Source organism: Lepisma saccharinum, chromosome 1 (genome assembly GCF_977018435.1).
Source record: "Lepisma saccharinum chromosome 1, izLepSacc3.1, whole genome shotgun sequence".
NCBI lineage: Eukaryota > Metazoa > Arthropoda > Insecta > Zygentoma > Lepismatidae > Lepisma > Lepisma saccharinum.
In genome coordinates this window covers 70,103,618-70,130,517 of record NC_139229.1, presented here as the reverse complement: position 1 = coordinate 70,130,517, position 26,900 = coordinate 70,103,618, and the positions used below count along the sequence as shown (strand labels likewise).

Here is a 26,900-nt window from a genome sequence, read left to right as displayed (position 1 = left end):
ATTCTGAATTATACACGGTTGCATGCGCTGATGTTTTAGCTGCAAAACAAAACTTTTCCGAAGTAGATTGCTCCTATAGTGCCCGAGTTATAACAATTTTCCTCCAAAAATGTAAGTTACATATTTTTCGTAAAAATAAAAAATCACATTTTGACTTATTATTCTACTCGTATGGCACCCAAGAACATGAAACATGTTTCATTCTCTTGATAAATGTCCATTCTTTGAAAATAATACTAAATTTCGCGCCTTGTCCCCAAAATAGTGGGAGAAGAGGGGGCAAACTTCAGATTTTTATGTTTTTTCATTGAAATTCGGGGGTCGAGCTCCCCCAAACCCCCTTCCTCGGTCAGGCGTTCTGAATTGTACACGGTTGTATGCGCTGATGTTTTAGCTGCAAAACAAAACTTTTCCGAAGTAGATTGCTCCTATAGTGCCCGAGTTATAACAATTTTCCTCCAAAAATGCAAGTTACATATTTTTCGTAAAAATAAAAAATCACATTTTGACTTATTATTCTACTCGTATGGCACCCACGAACATGAAACATGTTTCATTCTCTTGATAAATGTCCATTCTTTGAAAATAATACTAAATTTCGCGCCTTGTCCCCAAAATAGTGGGAGAAGAGGGGCAAACTTCAGATTTTTATGTTTTTTCATTGAAATTCGGGGGTCGGGCTCCCCCAAACCCCCTTCCTCGGTCAGGCGTTCTGAATTGTACACGGTTGCATGCGCTGATGTTTTAGCTGAAAAACAAAACTTTTCCGAAGTAGATTGCTCCTATAGTGCCCGAGTTATAACAATTTTCCTCCAAAAATGCAAGTTACATATTTTTCGTAAAAATAAAAAATCACATTTTGACTTATTATTCTACTCGTATGGCACCCACGAACATGAAACATGTTTCATTCTCTTGATAAATGTCCATTCTTTGAAAATAATACTAAATTTCGCGCCTTGTCCCCAAAATAGTGGGAGAAGAGGGGCAAACTTCAGATTTTTATGTTTTTTCATTGAAATTCGGGGGTCGGGCTCCCCCAAACCCCCTCCCTCGGTCAGGCGTTCTGAATTGTACACGGTTGCATGCGCTGATGTTTTAGCTGCAAAACAAAACTTTTTCGAAGTAGATAGCTCCCATAGTGCCCGAGTTATAACAATTTTCTGTTCCCGTGCAGAGTTCCATAACGATATCTTTAAATTAAATAAAAAAAAAAAGCCAATGAAGACGAAATTCCCTGACATTTCCCTGACTATTTTTGACACCTAAAATTCCCTGACTTTTCCCGGTTTTCCAGGTTTTCCAGGTCTGTCGCCACCCTGGAAGTTAGAAATGCGAATTTGATATATTTTTGTTCCAAATTATGCACCTGCTTTAAATTAAGCAGTAGGCTATACTAACCAAAGCATTATATCTTAAGCAATAATAATTCCCTTTATTACATTACATTACATATTGAATTTGAATTATCATATAATTATAGACAACTATCAACCATAAGCAAACAATATACACGTATTATAACTATTCAATACATGTAATAAGGGGGGAACCCCCGAAGTAAGCCCGCCTCCTCCCGCATACATTCGAGGGTATGCTCTTATTGTCCTGGTTCCTAAAAATATACCAGGACGTCAGTTGCTCCGAATTTGACGGTTCCCCCGACTTTATTTTCTCTATTTATTATTATTTGGTTGCATTTTAAAATAGGTATAATAATAAATTGTAATGCTATACAAAGGAATATATACATGACATAATTGATGTATACAATACTTTATGTGATATTATTTCTGTTAAGGGATCCAGAACAGAGGACATGAACCTGTGAGTGACATTACATTACATGTACACATTTTTTTTTAAACCAATTGTGAATAGTTTAAATATAACATTTTCCATTATTGTAAGGTTTCTGATTTCGGAATCTCGGAGTCACAGTGGATTCCGTTCCGGCATTCCAGAGCGGTTTCATATACAAAATTATTTTCTTCATCAAACTTCATAGAAATAATGTTATCAATTAACATCGAGAATATCGTTTATGTCTTGTAATGCAGTTTTTTTTATGGGATGGAAAACTTTTCGGCGATGACCCGCCCCCAAGGTTAAGTCCTAAGTTCTATTCTGCCCCCTCAAAATCAAGCCCCAAGTTACGCCCATAGGAAAACCTTGCTCGCAGTAATACACAGATCTATACAGAATTATCCACCTGCGAGGGGGTGGGAGTGAGCGGGTGTAAGTTCTTATTTTGTATTTAATTCTTTCTTATGTAGCTTGTCTGCCACCTTTGGCTAATTGTGGCAATTAAGACGAGCTATGATTATATGAAATTGATTAAGGGATGTTCACAAAGAACTTCCATGTCCACGCCAGGACTCGAACCCGGGAATTTCAGTGGCGAGAACGAAAGACTACCAACCCGGCCACTGAGCCGGCTGTAAGTTGATTTTGAGAGCTGTGTAAAAGTTAATTTAACATTAATTGGATTTTGGTGGAAAATTAAGGGGGGGGGTCCGAAAAATGGATAAATCACTGCAGTAACTTTCGCATGATTTCCATAATATGGGGGGGTGAAGCATTATGACTGAGTCCAAATGGATAGGGGACTGGTGATCGTCTATTTAGGAGCCAGTGTTAGCCTATTTTTACCAGCCGTGATTACTCGCAATGATCGGTCACAGAAGTCTTGTTTTGTTCTTCATAAGTGCATAAATTGAAATTCTGTGGCGGTGTGGTTAGCACTAAGATGCCAGGTGTCTCGGGTTTGAATCCCGGCCTGGACGTGGATGTTCTTTCTGAGTGTCTCTTCATCAAATTTAACCAAATCATCACTAATCCTCATACTTGCGATTAGCCAAAAGTGGTAGAAATGCGACAGAAAATGAAATAAATAAATCAATCATCAATAAGAAAGTAAAAATGAGTTAGATCGAAAAAAAATGAGTGTAAAATACAGAGATGAAGTTATGATTTCATATGCAACAATATGTTTTTGCGTCTTTTTTAAGTCCACTTTATGCGTGCCACTTTTTCTGTCCCAAAAAGGTTAATCGGGAGTAGACACACAGTTTAAAGTAGAATCCAAATAACTATCCGCCTCCACAAGGTAGGCTATATAGCTCCTACCCTTTAAACCAAACAATAAAAGGGTCTACAGTTTTCAAAATTCAAAAGAAATAATCTCTTGTTAGAAGTCCGACAAAATAAACTATATAACTAAATTTCTTGAACAAGGCGTGTAAAACTTATTAACGGAATATAATAACTGTGCATTTCGGTACAGTAATTGCATGAAATGTAAATAATAATGAAAACCGTTACGCTAGATATTCATTCAGCTGGTGGATGAAGTAGAAAAGTCTCCCAAAGACAGGGCCAGTCCGGCCCTGCAACCAAGGATAATAATAATAATAATAAATTTGGAATAGAATAGGTTTATTTTATTAGCTTGGAATAGTTATGAGAATGAGAATAGAATGAGAATCGGTAATACCAATAATTATTATTACTATTTATAATATTCCAGTTTTACCAACTGCCTGACTCCCCCTACAAAAAATTCTGGCGACCCCCATGTACACAAGTATTACATCTGTTTTCTGTGGTGCATGTTTACCCAATGTAACTTTACATGCACAAGTTTGGAACAACACAAAAAAGTATGTTTCCTTCTGACAAAGAAATAGTATAGTTCGGAATTTATGAATGTAATGAAAATAAGGAGTCCTCCTCCGTGGCCGTGCGGTCTAAGGTGCTGTGCTTTGGGCTCCGACTGCGGGATGGCATGTGTTCGAGTCCGCCTGGGTTCAGTCTCTGGGTTTTTGGCCTGTGTATAGGACCGGTGGCAACCCACCATCGTGAGAAAATTGGGGAGCTACGAGTGAGTAGCGTAACCCAGTCTCGGAACTCTCCTATAACGGTTGAGGGTTCGACGTGCTGACCCCACGTCACCCCATTACCGGTCGAAGATCTCCACACCTCTAAGTAGGATTGTGGTCTGTGGGAGGATGACTGGCAGTTGGGAGGCCCTTCCAGGGCTGTAGAGCCACGGGTTATGTTATGTTTATGTTGATGAAAGTAAAGAAACGCAAAGTAACGAAGTACTGTTACAATCACTTTTGTAAAGCGGTTAACGCAAGTGCCGGAAATTAACATTTACTTGTGGTATTTTACACCCCAATTCAATCCCCCCCCTTTCCTCTCCTTCAATTCGAACACACTTATAGCCCGCTTTGAAGTTCTTGTTTTTTACGAACACGATCTTATACTGGAAGGGAAAATTATATTTAGAAGAGGGAAATATTTTACGCGCCGAGTTGGAAACACTGGCTTTCACCTGCTCGTAACGCGGCGAGAAAAAAGAGTTACGATAACACGAAGCCTTTGAACTGTTGGGTACGTGTTCGCGTTCGCTCGCTGCTGCAGCACGAATCGAGATCAGAGATTGAAGCAGTACAGTTTCGCGATTTTTTTTTGCAAACGAAAATACGAGGTGAAAAGAAATAGGAACGTGGGGAAGGGGTAAGGTTTATAAAAAGTGACATTTCGCAGTGGTGCGTCGGTCAGCGCGAAATGCCGCTCTTTGCTAAGAAGAACAGCAAGCGGGAGGATGTCGATGTGAATCACAACGGAGATGATGTGGAATCACGCCGTCATCACAACGGTGCTACCGTCCACGACTCCCCGCAACCGGACAAACGTGAAGCACCAGTGCAGAGGCCTAAGCTAGTCTTCCACTGCCAGCAAGCCCAGGGTAGCCCGACGGGTCTGATCTCCGGATTTTCGAATGTCAAAGAACTCTATCAAAAAATTGCGGAGTGTTATGATTTCCCACCGGAAGAGGTGAGTACGGCATTTTTTTGGCTTCCCGTCACAATGTCGCCAAGCACCATATCGTGGCATGCAATTGTTAAAACCAGTGGCGGTGATTAGGGGCGTGGGGGCAGTTGCTCCCAATTTTTGCCACTTTAGCCCACGTACTATGCTAATAAACCTTATCTACCAAGGGAAAGTCAACTGTCCTTGCCCCCCAGTTTTGGGACCCACTCGCCGCCAATTGGTTAAAACCGATGCCCCTGTTTGTTGCGCAGAGAGTTTTGAAATCAGCTGCCAAAATTTGTAAATTGGGCTAGAGTAATACTGGTTATGAACTTGAAACTCAAAAGAAATGTCGATGCTTTATTCTATTCAGAATCACCTGTCCCCATGGACGTCCACGGATTTTTCCCCAGGTAGGGACAAGCCAGAGGCAGGAAACGGCGAAGGATGATGATGAGAGACAAGCAAATTAATTTTCCCTGGAAAGGGGGGGGGGCGCAAACGAGGCATATCATCCACCTTAATAATGTTTCCACCCTTCAAAAAAACACTCTTTCAGTTTGAAGTTATCATGTTACTAGAACGCCCATCTAATAATCTACGTAAATTACTGTGACTGAAATAAAATTATGTGTGAAATATATAATTTTAGGTTGACAATCATTTTTCACAGTTTATATACCGTCGTAGTGAGCCTATTTAACTATATAATCTTATTTTTCTCTTAAATGTTATTTTAGGTCAATGTGAAGCTTAATAATAACAAGAGATGGGTTACGGCGTGTTGGTTTTGAAAATTATATTGTAATGTATGATTGATATTGGATTTTGGTGTAATGTTATTTGAGAAAATTAGTTTGAATTATTAGTTCTAGGGCATGCACACACAAATTTTTGTAGGTGGCCTCTTGTGGCCAATCTTTTCAGTTGCTGTACAAGTTTATAGCTTAGAATTTTACAATGTCATATTTAGCAAGTAGCTAAATAATCTTGAATGAAGCAGCCAAGATATATATTTTGACCATTGCTTCTAGTTTTCCAATTTGTCTAACCTTGTATACATATTACATACACACATGTTTGTGTGTGTTTGTTCTCAATGTTGACGTCATACAATTAGTGATGTCAGGATGGAGCGTATGTGGGGCGAGGAAATCCCCACACCCAGTTTGCGCCACTTACTACCCTCCAACAGTCAAAAGTAGATAACTAAATAAAATGCTCTTTCATCCAAATTACACATATTTTGTATGGTATTTTTGGCTATGATATATGTGACCCCCCTTCCTTTTCAAGAAGATATTTTTGCTTCATTTTGTCTCACTACTCGTATTTTTTTTCTTTCGGGGAGGCATCGTTGCGCGTATAATATGAAAAATGTTCGTAACAAATCATATGTCTCAGAAACCAGTCCCGTGTATTATAATTGGTAAAGGCTTGATTCAAGGTGGGGGGGGGGGGCTTTCGGTGCAAAGAGTAGCGGACTCCGTTCTCGAAAACCAGAAAACATCTGCGATGGGATACGTCGCGTTGACCATGCCCGGATTTAAGGGGTGTCTTGGGTGGGCTACACTCCTGAGCCTTTATCTACCAAGAGGCTTCTAGTAAGAAAAACTATTCTGAAAAATACCACAAAATGAAAAATATGAGATATTTGAAATTTAGTAAAAATATACGAACATCATCTGGCATATCATTGATACTGTATATGTCAAGTGACCTCGATGCTGCTAGACCAGGGCCTGGCGCTGACTTTGCATCACCAAAAGAAAAGTACCTTCGTAAGCCTTGGTTTTGAACGAACTATTTTTGCCGAAGTGGCACAAACGTGCAAAAAAAAATTGCTATGATTGCACATGGAAGGTGTGGTATTTCTGCCATACTCAGGTGACGTGATTTCTGAAATAGAAAAAAAATTGCCATGTTTGCTGAATCAAAAATGAGAAATCAATATAGGACTTCTTTTGAACTATCAATAGGCTACATCAAAGTATTAATATATTTTATGCTTTTCATTACATTTGCATGTGTTAATGCGTATGTAAACCAGATTGTAGCATAAACATGATAATCCACAGATCAATACTGTATTCAACCGCATAAGGTATTATGATCTACACCGTATAATAAGCTACATGAGGGAGGGAGGAGGGACCTGAGATTTTTTCTTGTATTCTTTCAAACCCATAATCTTCCCCCAGACAACAACTGGCTCCGAGTGGTCGGGAAAAAAGAGAGAACATTCCACGAGAAATGATTACAAGTTCTTATTTTACGCAAGTCGCAATGCTCGAATCACGAGATAACCTGATTCTTAAGCGACAGAGATAAGTTCTCTGATAACGACGGAATAAATGTCACGATCTCCACCTCTGCAATTTCAAAACTTTCATTTGTGTTTGACCTTGTCTTCCTTTGTTTTCTTAAATTTACTTTTGCAGTATTTCTTCCCTTCATAACGTAAACGAAATGGATTAAACATATGTAATGCGACTAAATAATTAGGCATCCATCTGCTTGGTATGTTTGAATGAATATAAATAAATTAATTTTGATTTAGACAAAATTTTCATCCAGTAATTTTCGGCCTCGTCACGATTTTACAGCCGCCTCAACAAGTCTCGAAGAGTTTTGTCTCGTTCTCATTTCGATTGTTAAACGGTGGATTTGGTCTCAAATGTTGAAGAGACAAGACTACGACTTGTCTCGGTGCCATGCTTGAATGTAATATCACCATGAATCTATATATTTTACAAAGTAACACATTAAAATCTGGTTCAGCCACTGTTATGATGATATTACCACAGATTAATATTACTATTGCCTTATTGGACAAGAACAATTGAACCGGTCACATGAACAAGGATGTGTCCAACAAAAAACAAATGCTACAAAAATAGTCATATTACTTTGTTTTTCCTCTAATAAGAACTTCTACGGTGCAGAAATCTCTTCCATCTGTTTATAAAACGTGTCAATACTATATTTCCAAAACCAAAGACACTTATTTTAATGTATCTATTGGCAAAACTGTTGGTTACAATGTTGTTCGTTGTTCAATTAGAAACAAAAGTTAAGTACTTGCCAACTAAAGGGAGGTAATCTAATCTGTCAAAGAAATCCACTGTACAGTACGTACTGCTTCATATGAACAGCGCTTCGCATTTGTTTTGCTTCTAAATATACTGGAATAATGCTTAATACTTGTGAACGTTTAATGGCTTTAAACTTTGCATTATACCTTGCTCTGTGACTGATGCTGCACATGTAGAGCAATAATGACTCACGAAATCACGCCGAATCAACAAACTTTGCAGTAGTGTACAGTGGGATCCATGAGTATTACCGTGCAAATTGTCCATCACCATGTTCGTACAGTGGGATCCATGAGTATTACCGTGCAAATTGTCCATGACTATTTTCATTAATTTTTCTCTTACACCCTATGTGTTCTTAAGCGATGAATTTTTATGTATGCTGGTGCAGAAGTAGTCAACAGCTTGTTTTGAGTTTTATTTTAATTCTTGAAGCTCTTATTGGGTCAGATAAGGTGCACGAACATGGTGATGGACAATTTGCAGGGTAATACTCATGGATCCCACTGTACATCTTACTTGATCCAATAACAGCTTCAAGAATTAAAAGAAAACTTAAAACAAGCTGTTGATAACTTCTGAACCAGCATACATAAAAATCCATCGCTTAAAAACACATAGGATGTAAGAGAAAAATTAATGAAAATAGTCATGGACAATTTGCAGGGTAATACTCATGGATCCCACTGTACATAATATTTAGTATTCGTAAGTGTGCTGGGAGTTATAATCCTTCTTTTCGGATGCATATGCACTGGCTCGCTCCAGTGATGAACGTGAACTCGAGTGTTGCAAGATACAGGAAGTAGAGAGCTCTGAAGCGTACAGCACACACACACACTGAGCTTGCCGAGGTGGATGTGAATATCGTTTTTGTTGGATACAAGTCGTTTGCTCTCTACGCCATGCAGACACTAGTGTTGCAATATTGAAGGGAAATTTCCCTCGGTGCAGGAAAATTCAGATAAAACTCACATTGCAGGGAGATTTGAAGATCCGTATCATTTTCGTCGTGTATTTTATTCCCACTTTCCAGCGGGAAATAACCCTAATTACAATTTTTATATTCCTTTTAGACAACCCGCATTTTCCCACTATTTAGCTTTTAAAATTATTGCAATAACTATTATAAACTTAATATTATCTATTGTTAAGAGAACTTTAGCAAAATGTACAAAAAACTGATGTTAGTAATGTTCATTATCTACTATTCTCTCCTCATTTGTTGTTGTTGATTTTTCATTCAGTTTATTGTACGTCTTTTCTTCCACTCATAGGTGTGACTTAACGGAAGCAAGGGAGCACTCGCCCTTCTAGAAACTTCCAGATTTATTCAAATTTATACATGGTAGGAGGGGTATTTTTTAAACCTTCTGTAACCTGAGGTTCATGTTTTGCCCTCCACCCCAAAGTTATAGGCTAATTGGAATTGGACCTACAGTTGAAAGTGGGGACCTAACCACTGTGTGCTTCCATTGCCTTCGAACCTGAAACCCCTTCATTGCAACGCAACGACAGATTATGAGATGGATAAAGGGACAATGACAAACATATGAAGGGCCAGGGGGAAAAACGATGAATGTCGATTTTTCGCCCATTTTGAGATCGCAACGCCATCTGATAGTTCAGAAGCTGTACTATAAGAATGAGAACGGCCTTGGTTTGGAAACGATGAGAAGTGCCTGAAAAACGCATTATTATTTTGGCATATATTAACGTTCTTATGGAAAGAAATACTTTGTTTTTCATTTCCTGGCAAATTGTCTCGAATGAACATTCATCGTTTTTCCCCCTGGCCCTTCATATGGAAGACACAACCCAAGTTCCGCAGAGGTACTGGTTGTGAATTCAGGCACCAGGGCCTCGTTAGCCTGCAAAATGCCGCCTAGGGTGTACTACGTGGAAGAAAATTGAGCGCCTTTACAGGTCACTCTTTGCACCTACTCTATCGTCATTTCAATTTATTCACGCTAGGTGTCCTTGTTCGAATCCCGGCCTGGGCATAGGTGTTCATTGTGAGTGTCCCTTCATCAGTGTCATACTATCACTCATCATCATCTTCGCAATTAGCCAAAAATGGCAGAAAAGCGAAGTAAAATAAACCAAATCAATCATTTGATTAATTCAATCAGACCTGATATTTCTATAAATTTTATTTGATTATTTATTATTATCATCATCATCATGATTATTATTATTATTATTATTATTATTATTTATTATCATTGATGATGAAGTTTTGTGATCTTTATTTCATTGGAGGAGAAAGGGAAATTTTGTACCTTGAGTAGGGAAATTATGCTCTGGTTTTGGCAACACTGAGTCACTATCCTTTAACAACAACTTCGCATAGGAAAATACAGGTCTTGCAGCGAAGGAATGAAACAAAAGACATTCTCTAACTACAGCTAACGATGCGTTACGAGTTCGGAATGTTTACATTATAAAACAATACATGCTGATTACTAAGATGGGAAATATAGTATTTAAACGCTTGTTTCATAATCGAAAACAATGTAAACGCTACAAGCCAAATTAGCATCTCATTAATCATAATTTAGCGGGGACATGAGTGACAAGCTGCTGTTGTTTCTTGTGCTTGATCGTTGTCTGTACTACATCAGGAAAATCTTCATCAGCTGGATGATATACGTAACTCATGTTTTTAGCCAGTCAACTCTATTTATTTTTATCATCGTTTCTCCTTTCTGGTCTTTTCTTGGGAAATATCAGGCGATATAGGTATATTACCTCTGTTAACTCTCCTTAGACACGCCCATGATCTGCCAGAAGGTGTAAGGGAGATTTCAGACCGAAGCGACACGCGACACATGTCGCTTGGGAACGAGGCAATTTAACAACGCTTCCTACCGTAACCGCATGACAAGCTGCACAAACCTGCGTTCGATTGGTGATGTCCTCAAGCGACACGTGTCGCCTGTCGCTTGTCGCTTCGGTGTAAAATCTTCCTAAGAGACGTTGTGAATCTAAAATTAACTCAATATACAGAATCCTTTCCCGAAGGAAACATAATGTTAGCTATTAAAAACATGCAAAAAAATTTCATGTTGGGCCGCATTTTTCTGAGAAGAAAGGATAAAAGTCGATGTTGCTATATTTTACCGTTTTTTCACATAAGCAAACTTTCTCTATTCAGAAAAGCAATGCTAACGGCGGTGATATAACTCCATGCAATCTGCAAACCCCTCAAGGACGTACACACACACATAGATATAAATATGCTAAATTAGCTCAGACTTATACCCAAATTTTTTACAGAAATAGACGTATAATACAGACAAAATTGCTGAAATAAATAGGACAAACTATTGATTTACATTGATGTTTAACTGCATTCAGTGCTTGAAACAGATCTGAAAGGTAACAAGAAGAAACTGTTTTATATCAGTAAAGTGTTTATCAGTCGAGTAGGTAGATACAGTTGAAATGCAAGTTTATGTATACAATAACTCGAGAACACGGAGTCTCTTAAGATAGTACAATCTCTTGCTGATACGACACATTTCTATCCTTGAGTGCTGAATAAAGGGAACAAAAGTCAAGAACAATTATAAAAGCCTTATATACCGGCCATCATCCATCAATAACACAATGCACAAGAAAGGCGAAAATGTTCATTCTTTGGGTAGATATGATATTGTGCTCATTATCTTAAGAGTTGTAATCTAAATGATGTGTCCTTTGTACAAGACGTTAAACCGTTTATAAATTTCAACTGTACGTACACTATAATCCACAATGGCCGTTGTCGAGAATGTGTGTAGGCCTACCTCCACACATGAATGACCAAGATCATGTATGTGTGCCCCCCTAGCTCCACAGCTCCCCCATACCTTCATTGCATGTTGCAATGTGTATGAGTTAGTTATACCTTGCGTGTCTGTATGTGTGTTTGATTCCACGAAAACCCTTTCACCTTAGTATCCAGAGAAGACACATAGAATGAGGATTGCCAAAGTTAGCTCTTCCCAAAGATACACATTTTCAAGTAAAGTAACAGTATTACAATTAACAGTTCCTTTTTAGGTTGTAACTATCTACATTTAAAAGTAAGTAGCTGTAACTGTATCAGAGTTACTTTCTTACAACAGAAGTAACGGTATCAACAGTTACTTTACTTGAAAGTTTGTATCTTTGGGAAGAGCTAACTTTGGCAACCCTCTTTCTATGTGTCTTCTCTGGATATAAAGGTGGAAGGGGTTTCGTGGAATCAACCTGTTTCGATGCGTGTTAAATTTAGAACTTCAACGCTTTATTGCAAAGGAAGACTTCAGTGTTTTAGGTTGATTGCCGGATTCATATGGTACGTGGCAGTCGAGCTAGGAAAAAGTCATTGTCGAAGAAGTCAACCATTCAGGCAAAGCGGATTCCTTGATCCATTTTTTTGTTGTAATAATATAAATATAGGAAGGCATATTATGTAAGAGTAGTATCAAAATCTTAAATTAAACATATGTAAGTCTTCATATATTTATTTTATTACAATTAATTATCATTCATTTGCAAGAATATTTCCAGCAAAATGCAACCGTAAAAAGTAACTTACACTAACTTTTCAAGGACCATTAACTGTAACCAAGTTACTTTTTAAATTAGTAACTATAACCCAGTTACTTTCAAACATGAACTTTTAGAAAACTGGTAGCCTACGTGTGTGTGTTGATGAAATTTATGACCCTACCAGAAACCCTCCTGATTTTTCCCCCGGCACGCCCTTGGGATCGGTACTGTTCCACTAACCATATCAATTGAAGAATGCGGCTTGCAGCGATGAGTATGAAAGTTTTGAAATTAAGCGGTAAAATTATGTCAATCCTGCTTTTGCAAATGGCAACTTTCCCGAGAATTAACGTGTTGTGAAAAAGCGGATGTCCACAAGAAAGAATGTGGCTTTTGTAATGTTGGTGCGTTGTGAAATCTTGTCTTGTTTTGTCGCCAACAAATAACGTGATTATTTTGTCTTTCCTTGTCTCTCCTCGTGGTTGCAGCCCGATTCCGTCGTGGATTACGAAGACCCACAATCAGTCTTGTGCCAAGCTAGGGACTTACGACACAACGGCGACATCCTCCAATACGTTCTGTGCTCTTGTACAGTGGGATGCATGAGTATTATCAATCAAATTGTCCATTACCATGTTCATTCTGTTTATTTTATGCAAGAATTGAAACAAAGCGCCAAACAAACTGCACACAACCAGCATACAAAAAATCCATCATTTAAAAACACGTAGGATGCAGGAGAAAAAATAATGAAAATAGTCATGGACGATTTGTCAAGCAATACATGTGCATCCCACTGTACAATACAGCACAACTGTGGCGGTTTTAGAATAAAAGTATCTTCGGTTTTTATTTTGTATTATTGATAGAACCAACCCCTTGTAGGTCTTGGGCCTAGTGCATATACTAATGTGTGCAAAGCCTATAATTAAATCAAAGCAGATTGATTCAAGAGGTCTTGAAAAATCAAGAACATTGTTATTTATTTTATCGTAATATTCGAACAGACCACTAATTTATATATGCGAGGTCCATGAGCTAATTGCACCGTAGACATCAATACAGTAGGGGCGATTTGGGTTAGGAGAAGGAGGGCAGGACAGTTTACTTTCTCTTGGTACACAAGACTAAGCATAAGTGCGGGGACAAAAAGTGGTAAAACGTTGCCCCTGCCCTTCCTATCTTCGCCGCTGACCCCATACATACAACTTCAGTTGTAACTTTTCGGTGAGGTTGTGCCTGATTGTTAGCTATATTTTCTACTTTTCTCCACATTTCAAATATGTCAATCTTCTTTTTATTTTGTAGCCCTTTTCAAAACAATTTTTGCAAGGGTGAACCCAAAATTTTTCGAGGTCGATCAAACCTTTTTATTCAGGGAGACAACACTTTTACTTCGCTTTTTTATCTCTTTTGGCTAATCGCGAAGATAAGGATAAAATTAAATGGATGAAGAAACAATCACAAACACACCACACAAATCCCACAGAGGGATTATCTTGGCTGTGAATCCAGATGCCAGAGCCTCGTTGGCTCCAGTTACCGGCGTTGGAAAAAAGTTTGACATTTGAGTGCCTTCCAGAAGGACACTCCTTACATCCCAGGAATTGGCAGAAAAAAGAAACAGTTTTTACGATTTGAAGGATTGTATGGTCAGTGATATATCCACACGCCCACAACACAAGATGACACCACAGATAAACGTACTTTACGACTTTGATGTCATACACCACAACTTGTAATTGACATAGAAGAATATACTTTGTTGTAGGTGATTCACCAACGCCTAAAGTTTTTTTTGTCAGCTATTGAATAACTTTATTGTCTATTCTAGCTCTAGCTGACAGGAGCTGTATAATTTGAAAATGGCTTCTGTACAAGGTAAAGCTCAGTGTGTGGTGTGATTTTGGAAGAGGGTAACAATTTTATAACCAAAGTGGGATTTTGTGATGAATCTTATTTTCATGTGTGCGGTAAAGTCAAAAACCATATGTACGCATCTGGGCTCAACCAATCCACATATTGTAAGGGAGGTGATACGTGGCAGTCCAAAAGTTAATGTCTGGTGCTGTTTGTTGGTTGACCGCATTATAGGCCAATTCATTTCTTTTTTCCCGAAGAAACAGTTAATGCTACAAATTACCTTGACATGCTGGAGCAGTATCTGATACCACAATTGACTAACCGTCAACCAACAGTCCTTTTTCAGCAAGATGGTGCACCACCACACTGGGCCTTAAACGTGAAAGATGTCCTGGACAGGACATTTCCCGTACGTTGAACTGGAAGAGATGGTCCAATTGCGTAGCCTCCTAGATCCCCTGACATTGCACCTCTGGACTTCTTTTTCTGCGGCTATGTCAAAGACAAAGTGTACAGAACTCCTGTCATTGATGATTTGAAAGCCAGAATAAGAGCTGCCATTGCCACAGTTGACATGGATATGCTACGGAAGGTATGAACAGAGTTGGAATTTCGATTAGATGTTGTACGTACCAACTGAGGTGCCCATGTTGAAGTGGACTAATACACAATAAAACTTTATGCGTTGGTAAATCAAATGGAATATATTGCTATATTTGCTATATTTGCTGCGTCGCCCTCTTACCTCCCCAGCTACTTTTATGTAGCGCCGTGGCTTACGTGAGGATGACAATATTGTTATCCGGGAATCCTTTATTTTCTATTCCATACGACCGTCAATAGATTATTGAGATGGGTGATGTTGCCGGATCTACACGGTGAAAACTAAGAATTAATGCGCATCAGGTTTGGCAACACTGCCAGGATGGCCGTAGGAGGCAAGGAGAAATGCATTACGCTTATGGCAGCATTATTTTCTTCGTTCTCTCGCAGTGGCGTGCCCAGGGGGGGGGGGGGGTTGGTGGGGGTTAAACCCCCCATTGGTTTCGTCATTTAAAAAAAAATTCAAAGCAGAAATACATTTTATTTCATAAATTGCCAATATTGTAAAATGTTTACATTTGGCAATGAGAAATGTATTGCTTCTTCAATTACTTTTGATAATATTGGAGTTGAGTTACAGCAATGCACAAGCATTCATTCATTCCTTAGTCACTGAAAAGGAAGGAGAATTTCCTTCTCAGTATGGTCAAGAAAAGAGCCGCAACCCTTGGAATGCGAACTGAAGGAATCCCTCCTCCCCTTTCTTTCACCCACGATGACCCTCTTAGGAGAATGACCCTCCCTTTCCTGTTACGACAGTGCTGCTAACTTCCCTTTTCTTTCTTTCCCCTTCTTATACCATTTATACCAGCAGAGCAAAGTTCTGTGAGATTTGAATCACTACAATTAGTAGCAAAGTAAGTCAAAATCTTATTTCGCACCTGGATGCATATTTATTTCAAAATATCAATAATTATAATAATAATAATAATTGTTGCAGGCAGTAGTGAGGCATGGTTTTACGAAGTAGGCAATCGATGTTTTGTACAATAGCATGCCGGGAGGAAGGGAGGGATGCGTTATATAGCGCAACTGGCCCAGTCAGTTTCATAAACAAAATAAAAGCAATTAATATGCCAAAATATTATACGTTTTACTCTTGTGCTCTTTACAAATTAGATATTTTTTTCGCAACCAATTTCCAGCCTTCAGTTTATTGAATTTTCTTGTAACATGTGTGAAAGATCTCGCTTGAATTTGTGCGTAAATAATTTAGCAGTTGCCAACACTACTGACACTGACACTACTGGTTGCTGTCAACACTGGTGACGTAATTTGAGCTGGACCAAGCTGGATGCATGGTTCAGACATTCGACCGCCCGGTATCTTTCTCCCAAGTCCTGGTGTTCACTGGGGTTGTAGCGAGTTGCAGTCTGCAAGGTAGCAAGTCGAAGTGGTCGTGTTGTGTGTTACGTTTCTGCATGTGTAATAGATTTTTGAGGTGGAACTAAAGATGGATAGAAAAAAGAGGAGAAATACATTATTAGATTATTTCAAAAAGAAACAAAAAATGGAAGTTGAAGCTTCACCTTCCACAAATAGAACGTCAGAAAAGGTCGATTTAAGTTCAGAGGAATTCCATCCGAATTGCGAGAGTGAAACGTGCGAACTTTCAGACTCTTGATATTCAACAAGAAGGCATAACAGAAGATATTGCAAACCTTGTTGCAAAATTATGTCAAGGAACTGTCGAGGTAAGTGACGTTCATTATTTGATAGCAGATATATCCATAGGCGGATTTAGAATTGTTTTTCTGGGAGGGCACAGCATGTGCTGTAAGCATACAATCGTGTGTGTGCAGGGGAGGGGTGTGCCCGCGTGTGTATGTCTGGAAGACGTGTGTAGGATGTCACCCTATATCACCAATAAACTTTCGCAGGGCGAGAGAACATTATGATGAACAAGTTTCCTCAATGATTTCAGGGGCCTCACCGATGGTGGTGTAATCAAAGAGGTCCTGGGTTTGATCCCCTGTGAAGGTGCATTGCACAGTGGTACGTATCCCGATTTAAACTTTAAGACCAGTCCCGATTAACGTATCTGAATATAAAATGGACTTTAAAATCATTTACTTTTTGTTTTGTTCACGAACCCTCGAAAAACGATATTACCTATCTTATAGATCCACCAAGGTATTTGAAACCCTGGCGTCGGAGCAGTGGCACTAATGTCGCTAGTGTATATGTATGCAACCACATTATAAAATCACGGTTGGCATGGACAGTTTTATTATTTTGTAGGAAAGGGATAAAGTTTGTATTACGACACGGGATAGACTAGATAGGCATCCTATTAACTGTAAATATTCCTTACAAATCTTCTGAATATTTCTCTTGTACAAACGCAACAAATACAATAAGTAATATACGTGTGCAGTAATAAATTCATTTTCTGAAAGCATCTTTTCTGGCATCAGTGGTCGAAGTAGGGGATGCTGCCTTCAGTTAAGAAAGTTTCACAAATCATACCCCCAATTAGAATAATTTTCATATTGAGCATCCTCCACCTACTGTATTGTCTCCATGTTGATCCATACAAGGATGTACCCCCTCGTATTTCCAAAATCGATCAAACATCCCCACCCTTTTCGGCTACGAATTTGCATTTCGAGCACTGTCTGGCAAGATTTTGTCGGGCTCAGTGACAGATCCTGTGGTGCGGTACTGGGCTTCGGAGCGGAAGGGGGGAGTGGCCCCTTCAACAGTTGGTTTCGCAGTTCCATAACGTTAACATTATACAAAATTCCTCTCCATAGACCTAATATGAAAATGAATATGACACATTAATGACACTGTAGTAGAAAATGTTAATTACTGAAGCGGTTCGTATTTGTTTGTCGACTGTCAAACAAATGTTTTGACCAATAATATAATAATACAATGCCAAAAATGTACACAATATTTAGCAAAACCATCTCCACAACAAATACAATGTTGATTGAATTGATGTTTTAAATCCACTTTATGCACAGTAAGGCTAATCGGGACTGGGCCTAAAGTTTAAAGTGAGATCCGAACCACTATTAGCCTCCACCGGGTATTGAACCCGGGACACCTTGATTACAAGGCGACGACGCTCACACTGAAATGAAACTGTGGTATCGTCATCTTACAGCAATGCAAAGACGTCTAGTAAATGCTCTTGAAGCAATTGATATGTGCAGTGAAGTAATATTTCCCTGGGTAAACACACGTTTGCTCATATTATGTACAATCCCAGTAACAACAACATCAAATGAGAAATCATTCTCAACTTTGAGGCACTTGAAGACCTATCTTCGAAATACCATTTGCGAAGAAAGATTAAATGGGTTAGCTGCTCTGAACATTCACCGTGATATAAAAGTTACTTGTGACGACATACTGTCAGAACTCGCACAGAAACCTCGATGCCTAAATTTCAGAATTTAAATTGTTGAACTGTGGTACCTTATTTATTACTGTCTTTAAGACATCAAGTAGTCTTAATCTCTTTAATGTTGTTACAATGTTGAGTGCACATACTTTTTGTTTAAAAATTATATTTGAGCAATTAAATATAAAATATTAATAATTTGGAAATATTCAAGCAGGTGCTTTTATATGATGCAATAAAAACATGAAGCATCCATAGCAAATACATTGATTGCGTTCATTGGGGTAAAATCCAAGTATATTAATTATCTAATTTATTACAAGAAATTTGACCTGTGAACTGGAAAATGTGTTAGATTCATAACCCCCCCCCCTTACGAAAATCCTGGGTACGCGCCTGTTCTCTCGGCAATATCAAACATCCAATGACGTAGAAAATTACATGGGCGGAAAAAGGACACGTTGAACAATTTCTTAGTCGTAGGAGAAATCGAAACTCCCATTTGATTAGCAGTAAGTTGAAGTTGATTTCCCATAAGGAATACATAAGATTCTGTAAATACGTACTTATTCATCATATTTTTCAAACATCGTGCCTAGCTTAATAATTACCTTAAAAACCGCTTCCGCTTGCAATATAGAGAGAAATTCATACTCTTGTATAGTCAAGTTTTTTTTTTGTTTTTTGTTTTTAGAGAAGTGCCCATTCCGACGATATTGAAAGAAATGCACAACTGGTGCGAAATTTTCACTCTTCCCCTTAAGCGCGAAGAGGATTGAACAGAATAACTGCGAAGGAATGAGCGCGAAAGGTACAACCGCGAAAATTTCACATTCACGCTTAATCCCTTTTGCTGTTGTCCTGGCAACACGATACTCTCCCTAGCTTATTTGTTTTCCAGTAGTTACAGAGTAAAATATGGAGAATTGCGAGTAAAATGTCCTCGGTATGGTAGATTCGTAGGCCAAAGAGCGAGAGTGTTCCACCCGCTCCACAACGAGGGGATGGATGAACCATTTCTCGAACACAAAGCTAAAACGGACATAAGGACTTCCGCAGGTGCGGCAGCAGGAAGATCGTTCACACTCGACGAACAAAGCGAGGTAAAAACCCTAACACAGCATGAAAAGCATGCCCATACGCTTGAGATTTATTTTTTTCAAAATAAAATCATAAAATCCATATACGAAGAAAAGCTCTGCTAATAAATGATGACCTCACCGAACGTGTTGAGTGCACGACTCGCGATATCTGGATTGACTGAGATCCAACAGGCAAGGTCACCCACAGGATTTTTTTTCTGAGGGTGCTTAAAGTGAGAAAAACGTGGGAGTGATGCTTTCCCCAAGTTAAGAGAATTCTCAAAAATAATCCCCAGCACTAGGATTATTTGCATACGTACTTAATATATTGTACACGTATTTCACGGTACCCCCCCGTCCATGTTTTCACGCTTAAATTTCACCATTTAAATTATATGAATTGATTGTTTGATTGAGTTGGCACAGTGAGGTTAATTGGGACTGAACAGTTTAAAGTGGGATCCGAACCACTATGTGCCTCCATTAAATTATATGAAGTATTAATAGATATCTCAGGTGGACAGTGCCCACCCTGGACCCCTTCTGCGGGTGCCCTTGTTAGCAGACCCTAATATGTTACCACATTCTTCAGATACCTCGGAGGAGAGGAGGTGATAGCGAAACTAGAAGACAAAAGAATGAAAGAAAAGGAGAACATTATTTGGAAAGGGAAAGAGGGAGGGAGAGAAAAAGAAGAGAGAAATGGTAAAGTAAGAGACAGAAAGAGAGAAAGCAAACAAGAAAAAGAGAAGAAGGGAGACAGTCAAACAAGAAGGAGAGAGAGAGAGAGAGAGAGAGAGAAGAGATTTTAAAGAGAAGAAGAGAAATGAGGACAAACAAGATCAAAGAGAGAGACAGAAACAAGGTAAACCGAAAGGTAAGATAGAGAGAGAGAGAGCAAACAAGTTGTAAAGCGAGAGAAAAAAGTGGAGGAAGGAAACAAGAAGGAAAGAAGAGCAGTAAAGAAGGAACTAGCTCGTAGATAGGTGGAGAGTTTGAGCGAGAGATCATGAAGGGGAGAAGATGCAGATGATAAAAAAGAGTTTTAAGTCCATTGTATGCACGAAAGGCTAATAGGAACTCGAATTACAGTTTGCCGATATCTCCGACGCGAACCCGGGACCCTTGATTACAATGTGACGACGCTACCACTATATGCCCTCGTGGAGACCCCCCAACAGAGGGAAAGAGAACGATCAGTATTATTTTGTAATGTGTGGTACGTTACTCCTAATAATATATGCATTATAAGAATTATCATAAAGTGTCTATAGGTAATGCACAGGAGGATGTTTAAGTAATTTTCAAGGAGGGATTCAGTCCTCTCCCTGATGGTACTCAACCTAAAAAAAATATGGTTATTATCGAATGTTTAAATATTCTTACTTCGTTAACTACAATTTAATTGTGGAATTTACTCAATGAAGACAACAAATGTGCACAGCTAGAAATTGATATCGTACAGTGGGCTTAAAACAAGAACGGAAACAAACAAACAAATTGAAATCATAAATAAGTCACTTGATTGATTGATTGAATTAGACGTCTTGGGTGTATCGGCACTTAAGGCAATTTTTGCACCCTTTTATGCATACCGGGAAATTTCCCCTTATCTAAAATTCTGACTGAAAATTTTAAAATAAGGGGTGTAAAAAGCCCCTTAGGAAGAATTAAAAGTGCACGGTTGTAAAGAGGCCTGCACAAAACAAGCACAACACATTAGAAAGTCAGCAGGTATGAAAAGCTTCCTCACAGTCGGTGGAAGAGACCAGCTCTTCCAAAAACTCTAAAAACGTTGGATAAAACACTGTTGTCATCACCCAACAGGGATGACAAACAGCTGGGAAGATTAAAAGTCTGTCTGAGGATAGCAAAGTCGGCACATTCAACATCGGAGGGCCCAGCCCTTGCAACAAGTGACCATGTGTCAGACGACTGTGTCCGTAAATAAGCCACTTCTGTAGGTAAATTATAAATATATGTATATTATAAATTAGACAAAGGAGTAAATTACAGGAATGCGTCATTCCAATTATCGAATAACACTGCTTGCTACACCACATAGTGAAATCTAAAGAATGGCGCAACACGCACAAAATTTGCATTGACTACATACAAGGCCCTTGCTCACGACAACTCACATGATTAATTAAATCAACACAATTGTTGAGAAGTTTCCAGTAATGACCATATAGCCTATTTAAAATACCGTGCCGGGACATATTTGAACCGAGCGTAATTACTTGAGGCAGGTCCAATTATGTACGCTTTGAAGTCCGCGGATTTCCGTTATTCAGTACCAGCCAGATGATCACCAAGGTTTATTTGCAAGTACGACCTTCATGTTAATTTATGAGGAAGATGTTTGTGAATATAATTGCGTCGTATAAATACACTGCATATGTTCAAGAACTTACTAGAAAAGAAATGCATAGAATGTGACAAAAAGTAGTTTTTGTGATTTAGTAACGAATTAAGCATCACAACTGTTTATAGTTATTCTTTTACGTTTCATACAGTTAATATACTGAAATGTACAGTTATGCTATTTTGTTACCAACGCTTGCATATCTTGTTTAAGAAAAATCTTTGAAATGAATAAATTTTAGTTATAAAGTTCACGTTGTGTAACCTCAAATATAAAAATATTGTATTTTTGGTATTCTGAAAACTCATGAAAAATGTACACTTTGTATTAAATGGTAGAATATGAAAATATGAAGTGTTGACTTGGATCTGGCATTTGAGAATTTTGAACCAACACATTTTTTTAAAACTTTGGTTATTCTGTTTAAAAGCTAATTAACCGAACCTTACTTCTTCTATTTGACTGCAATAAGCTGCTTACTTTTTTTCAAACTTGAAATGAACAATGATTTCCAGGAGGATTCGCCAATCATTCCCATCGCTGGGATTATCCTCAAGAATCAAAAAAAAAATCGGGAGCAAGCTCCCTTACAACATGAGTAAAAATTATAATCATTATTAATTATTATGATAAAATGTAAAAAGGTAAAGTGTTCCTCTGTGCATAGCACCACGCCATGAAGGCGTATAGGGGTATAGGTTTTTTATTAATATTTATCATATTAATTATTAATTATTATTATATATTTATTATTATGATAATGATTATTATTATTATTATTATGCAAAAATAACCATTTCAAACTAATAAAAGTAAACCCATTTTATTCCAATTTATATCATTATTATCATTGTTATTATATCCGACTAACCAGTTCACCCCTCACCCCCCCCCCCCCAACTTCCCGACGCGCATGTGAATAAGACTGAATCTACCCCCGTAACATCACTATATAGCACAAAACCACCCGGTGTAAACCCACAGAATGTAAAATTAAAAATGACACAATATGGATGGACAATTTTGTGTTGACATGATCTTTGAACTTTACAAGTACTAGGCCTATATCTCGCTAGAATCACCAACTCACTCAAAGAAACCAGTAGCGATTAATTTCGAGAAACAATGGGTGGGCGAAACTTGCTTTCTAAGTTTATGCAATAATCTGAAGTAGGCTGAGGAATTGCCCTAAAATGCTTTTCCCACTTGGCTAGAATATGTAGACTTTTACATTTAAAAACCATTTTAACATCATTTCTGAGAGGAATGCATGAATTTTATAGTGCCCGTTTTTGCCTATTTTAGTTATAATTACCTATTTCCAAGATAACTGCTTTTTGAGTGCCTAATCCGGGAAAATTATGAAAAATATGTCGATGTTCAGCACTTTTAGTCAGGTGTGGGAATTGCAAATAAATTTTATTCCGGTCCGAGAGAGAAAATCAGAAAGCTTAAATGGGTTCTGCACTCTAAAATAATTTTTATAAAAGTATGTATTTCAGTTCTATCGCAGAACCTTTTTTCCAGGATAAATTTAAATACGGTCCAGTCTGGTACTGAAATGAAACAATTGTGCGAGAAAAAAGATTCCGGTCCTGTTACGGAACCGAATAGAATTTATGGGTTCCTGGACCTTTAACAACCCTTCATTTAGTACCTGTTTGGTATTTCTCGGTACTTTTTTGCCTGCCTATTTTGAGAGTTTTTAGTATATATCGATCCTCGTCTGGTTAAAAGCCCTTATCCTCCCTTACTTTCCTAATACTTAAATCTAGAGTACAAGCAGTGATATAAAATGCAGTCAAGAAATAAAAGTAAGAATAGCTATGGAGAAGGAAGCCTTAAATGGAAAGAAACACATTTTCTGTGGATCTATGGACAAAGAACTGAGGAAATGACTAATGAAATGCTTTGTGTGGAGTGTAGCTCTATATGGTGCGGAAACATGGACAATGAGAACAAGTGAGAAAAATCGACTGGAAGCTCTGGAAATGTGGTTATGGAGACGAATGGGATGGACAGAAAAGGTGAGAAATGAAACTGTGCTAGTAAGAGTTGGGGGAAAGAGATCAATGCTGGAGATAATCATGAAGAGAAAAAGAAATTGGTTGGGTCCCTGAATGAGAAGGGACTGTATCCTAAGAGATGTTATTGAAGGAATGGTCAAGGGAAAGGAAATCCGGAAAAGAAGATACCAAATGTTTGACGAGATCAAAATAAATGGGTCCTACGATGCTACAAAGCGAAGGGCTCAAGATCGAACAGCGTAGTGAAAGACTTGCCCCTGGGCAGAAAACAAAGAATGAACGAATGAATTGATTAAACATTTTGTCTTCTTAAGCGCGAGGAATCTAGTTCTAAAATAGAATATAATAACAAGGGAATTGTTGGGAGACTCGAGCTCCACAGGCCCATATAAGTTATAATTATAAATTCTTTATTCATGGGCGAAGTTCAGTCTGGCGGCACTGAAAGAAACCAAGATTAAAAATCAGCCAACTCATGACAGACAACAGCTGCCATGCTGGGATTCAAACGCAGTATTAGCCTCGAGTATGGCAGCATGCGGTTGGTGGATGAACCCTTGGGATCAGTGGGTGAAACTGAACTCATTCTTTTTCCTGCGTTGGTCGTCAGCGTGCCCATCCATGCATGCTTGCGACGGATTAAAACAGGACAAGGACACTAACTGAGCTCTCAATGGCGCAAAAACGCCAAAGCGTAGGTTGATACATATCTAAACGTGAAGTGACCTCTGTTTGTTCGAATGAGAAGGGGAGGCACAAGAACTTGAACGGATTCAACTGATGTTCAATTCAACGTTGCATGCAAGCTTCATTGTTCTAACTGGTGGAGGCGGGTTGTCACACTTTCCCATTTAAGTTAAATAAAAATACATAGTTAATTTGCTCACATTATAATCCAGTCGTAATCGTTACCATGATTCCCTGTATGAGATCATTGATATAAAATTGATGAAGCAGTAATAACAACAATAATGTTATTAATATGATTTTAACAATTATGTCGAAAACTATTATTAGGTTGTCTCTTCTGCTCTATTCACCAGATGAGTTAATATCTGGCACCACTGCATTTCTATATTTTCTGGTTTTAAATCAATAATACATTTTATTATATTTTTGTTATTTACGTCGCTTTTCTTCTGATTTTGGCTAATCGCCACAATGAGTGTGAGTGATGATATGACGAAATTGATGAAGGGACACTCACAAAGAACACCCATTCCCCAGCCTGGATTCGAACCCGGGACCTCTGGCGTCGTAGCACGGTGTGCTAATCACTAGGGAAAGGAACTTCAGGTAAATAAATGTTTTTTCTGCGATAAGATAGAGACCCTCATTTTTGCCAAAATTCTGATCATAGCCTTATATGTCAACACAGCAAATTTTATTTTACATAAAAACACATATTTTCCAGTTTTCTGTATGTAAATACATATATTGCGAATTTTCATTTTAAATGCATAAAATCGCTCATTGACTTCATCTACCTCGAAATCCTCGAAGGAAAAATGTTTATTCTCCGCACCTCTTTCATATCGAGAGTGTTAGGTTTGTTTTGTCTTTAAGCACACTCGCTGGCAGACTTCTGGCACCTCGCCTACGATCCTATTGGGAGAAAATAGCTGTAAGTAGCTGGGGCTGGCTACACGTAACGATAGCAAGGCTTTTTAATGAAGCAATGCAGCTATTGTGGCCGGAAGGCATAAAATTTGACAATGTTCTTCTCTTGACAGATGCTGCAGCTTACATGCAGTAGGCCTTGCTGTTAGCTACCCCAAAATGGTGCACGTTACATGTGTGGCTCATGCGTTGCATAGAATATGTGAAAAGATAAGAGCTCTTTATCCCAATGTCGATGAACTGGTTTCAAATGGGAAGAAAGTTTTTATCAAGTCGCCTAGAAGAATAGACATTTTTAAACAAAAATGTCCTGAAGTTCCCCTTCCCCCTACATCTGTAGTTACGCGATGGGGCACTTGGTTGGATGCAGATGTTATGCCCAGAACTTTGAAAAAATTGTATCTGTTGTAAATGATCTCGACAAAGAAGAATTCTGCAAGAACGTTGATGGAGCCCTCCTTAAAAGTCGAATTGGCATACATCTCAAGAAACCTGTCCTTTCTCTCCAATTCCATACGAAAGCTTGAATCGTCCGCGTATAGTAGAAACGAAACTGAAAGAATTCACTGGATCTAACGCACGAGTGCAAATGTCTAAATGTACAGAATTTTTTTGGAAAAAACAAGGATTTCAAACTTTGTGCCAAATTGCACGTGTTTTGGAAAGTGAAGTAGAGGAAGAGGAAGCTTTGGAAAACTTCAGCGTTAGTGACATTTCGTGCTTCAAATATGCAAGAATTGTTTCTTGTGACGTGGAGCGATCTTTCTCACAATATAAGATGCTATTTAGAGATAATCGTGACAGATTTACAATGGAGAATTTGGAAACAAACTATGGAGATCCACTGCAACTCTTCCAAAAAATAGCTCACTAAGAGGTAATCATTTAGAAACTGATTTCAGGTGTTTAAAATGCATGTTATAGTTTGTTTTTGTTACCAAATGTTTTTATTTTTGTCACATATTTTCCTGTTTTTATCACATATTTTCAACATTTATGACACATAAAAAATAAATATTTCTGAGTTTTTTAGCACATAAAGTTCCGTTCCCTACTAATCACTCTGCCACGAAGGCCGGCAAATATTTTACTGTTTGTTTTAAGTCCACTTTATACAAAGATAGGCTAATCGGGACTGGGCCTACAGTTTAAAGTGGGATCCGAACCACTTTGTGCCTCCACCGGGTATCGAACCCGGGACCCCATGATTACAAGGCAACGATGTTACCACTACATCATAGGGAAGGCTATTTTTTTCTAATTTTCTACAAGCAATTTTCACCTCCTCAACTGTCCCCTCTAGATACGTATGTATTCACAAAATATAGTCCATATTTTTACTTCAAATTGGAATGAAAAGTTTTAACAATAAAGTTATTAAAGATTTTAATGTTGTCTGCGACTGTCGACTACGCAGAAAAGATTTGTTGTCTTAAGCAAAAGGAAAGGATTGATTGTCCCGAACATTTCATATATTGAAAATTATTATTTTTTTTTTTTAGTTGCTACTTCCTCTATTATATTTAACGGTGTTCTGTCGAAAGT

General features: G+C 38.3%; 1 protein-coding gene across 1 annotated transcript in view; it reads left to right on the top strand.

Moving 5' to 3' along the window:
- The first annotated feature begins 4,378 nt into the window (after positions 1-4,378).
- The window catches only part of kermit (PDZ domain-containing protein GIPC-like protein kermit), an 82,120-nt gene continuing 59,598 nt past the window's right edge, over positions 4,379-26,900 (top strand). The window contains exon 1 of the mRNA XM_083132768.1: positions 4,379-4,845. Within this exon, the coding sequence (XP_082988894.1) occupies positions 4,576-4,845 (270 nt within the window). The 5' untranslated portion in view covers positions 4,379-4,575. The remainder of the gene's footprint in view (positions 4,846-26,900) is intronic.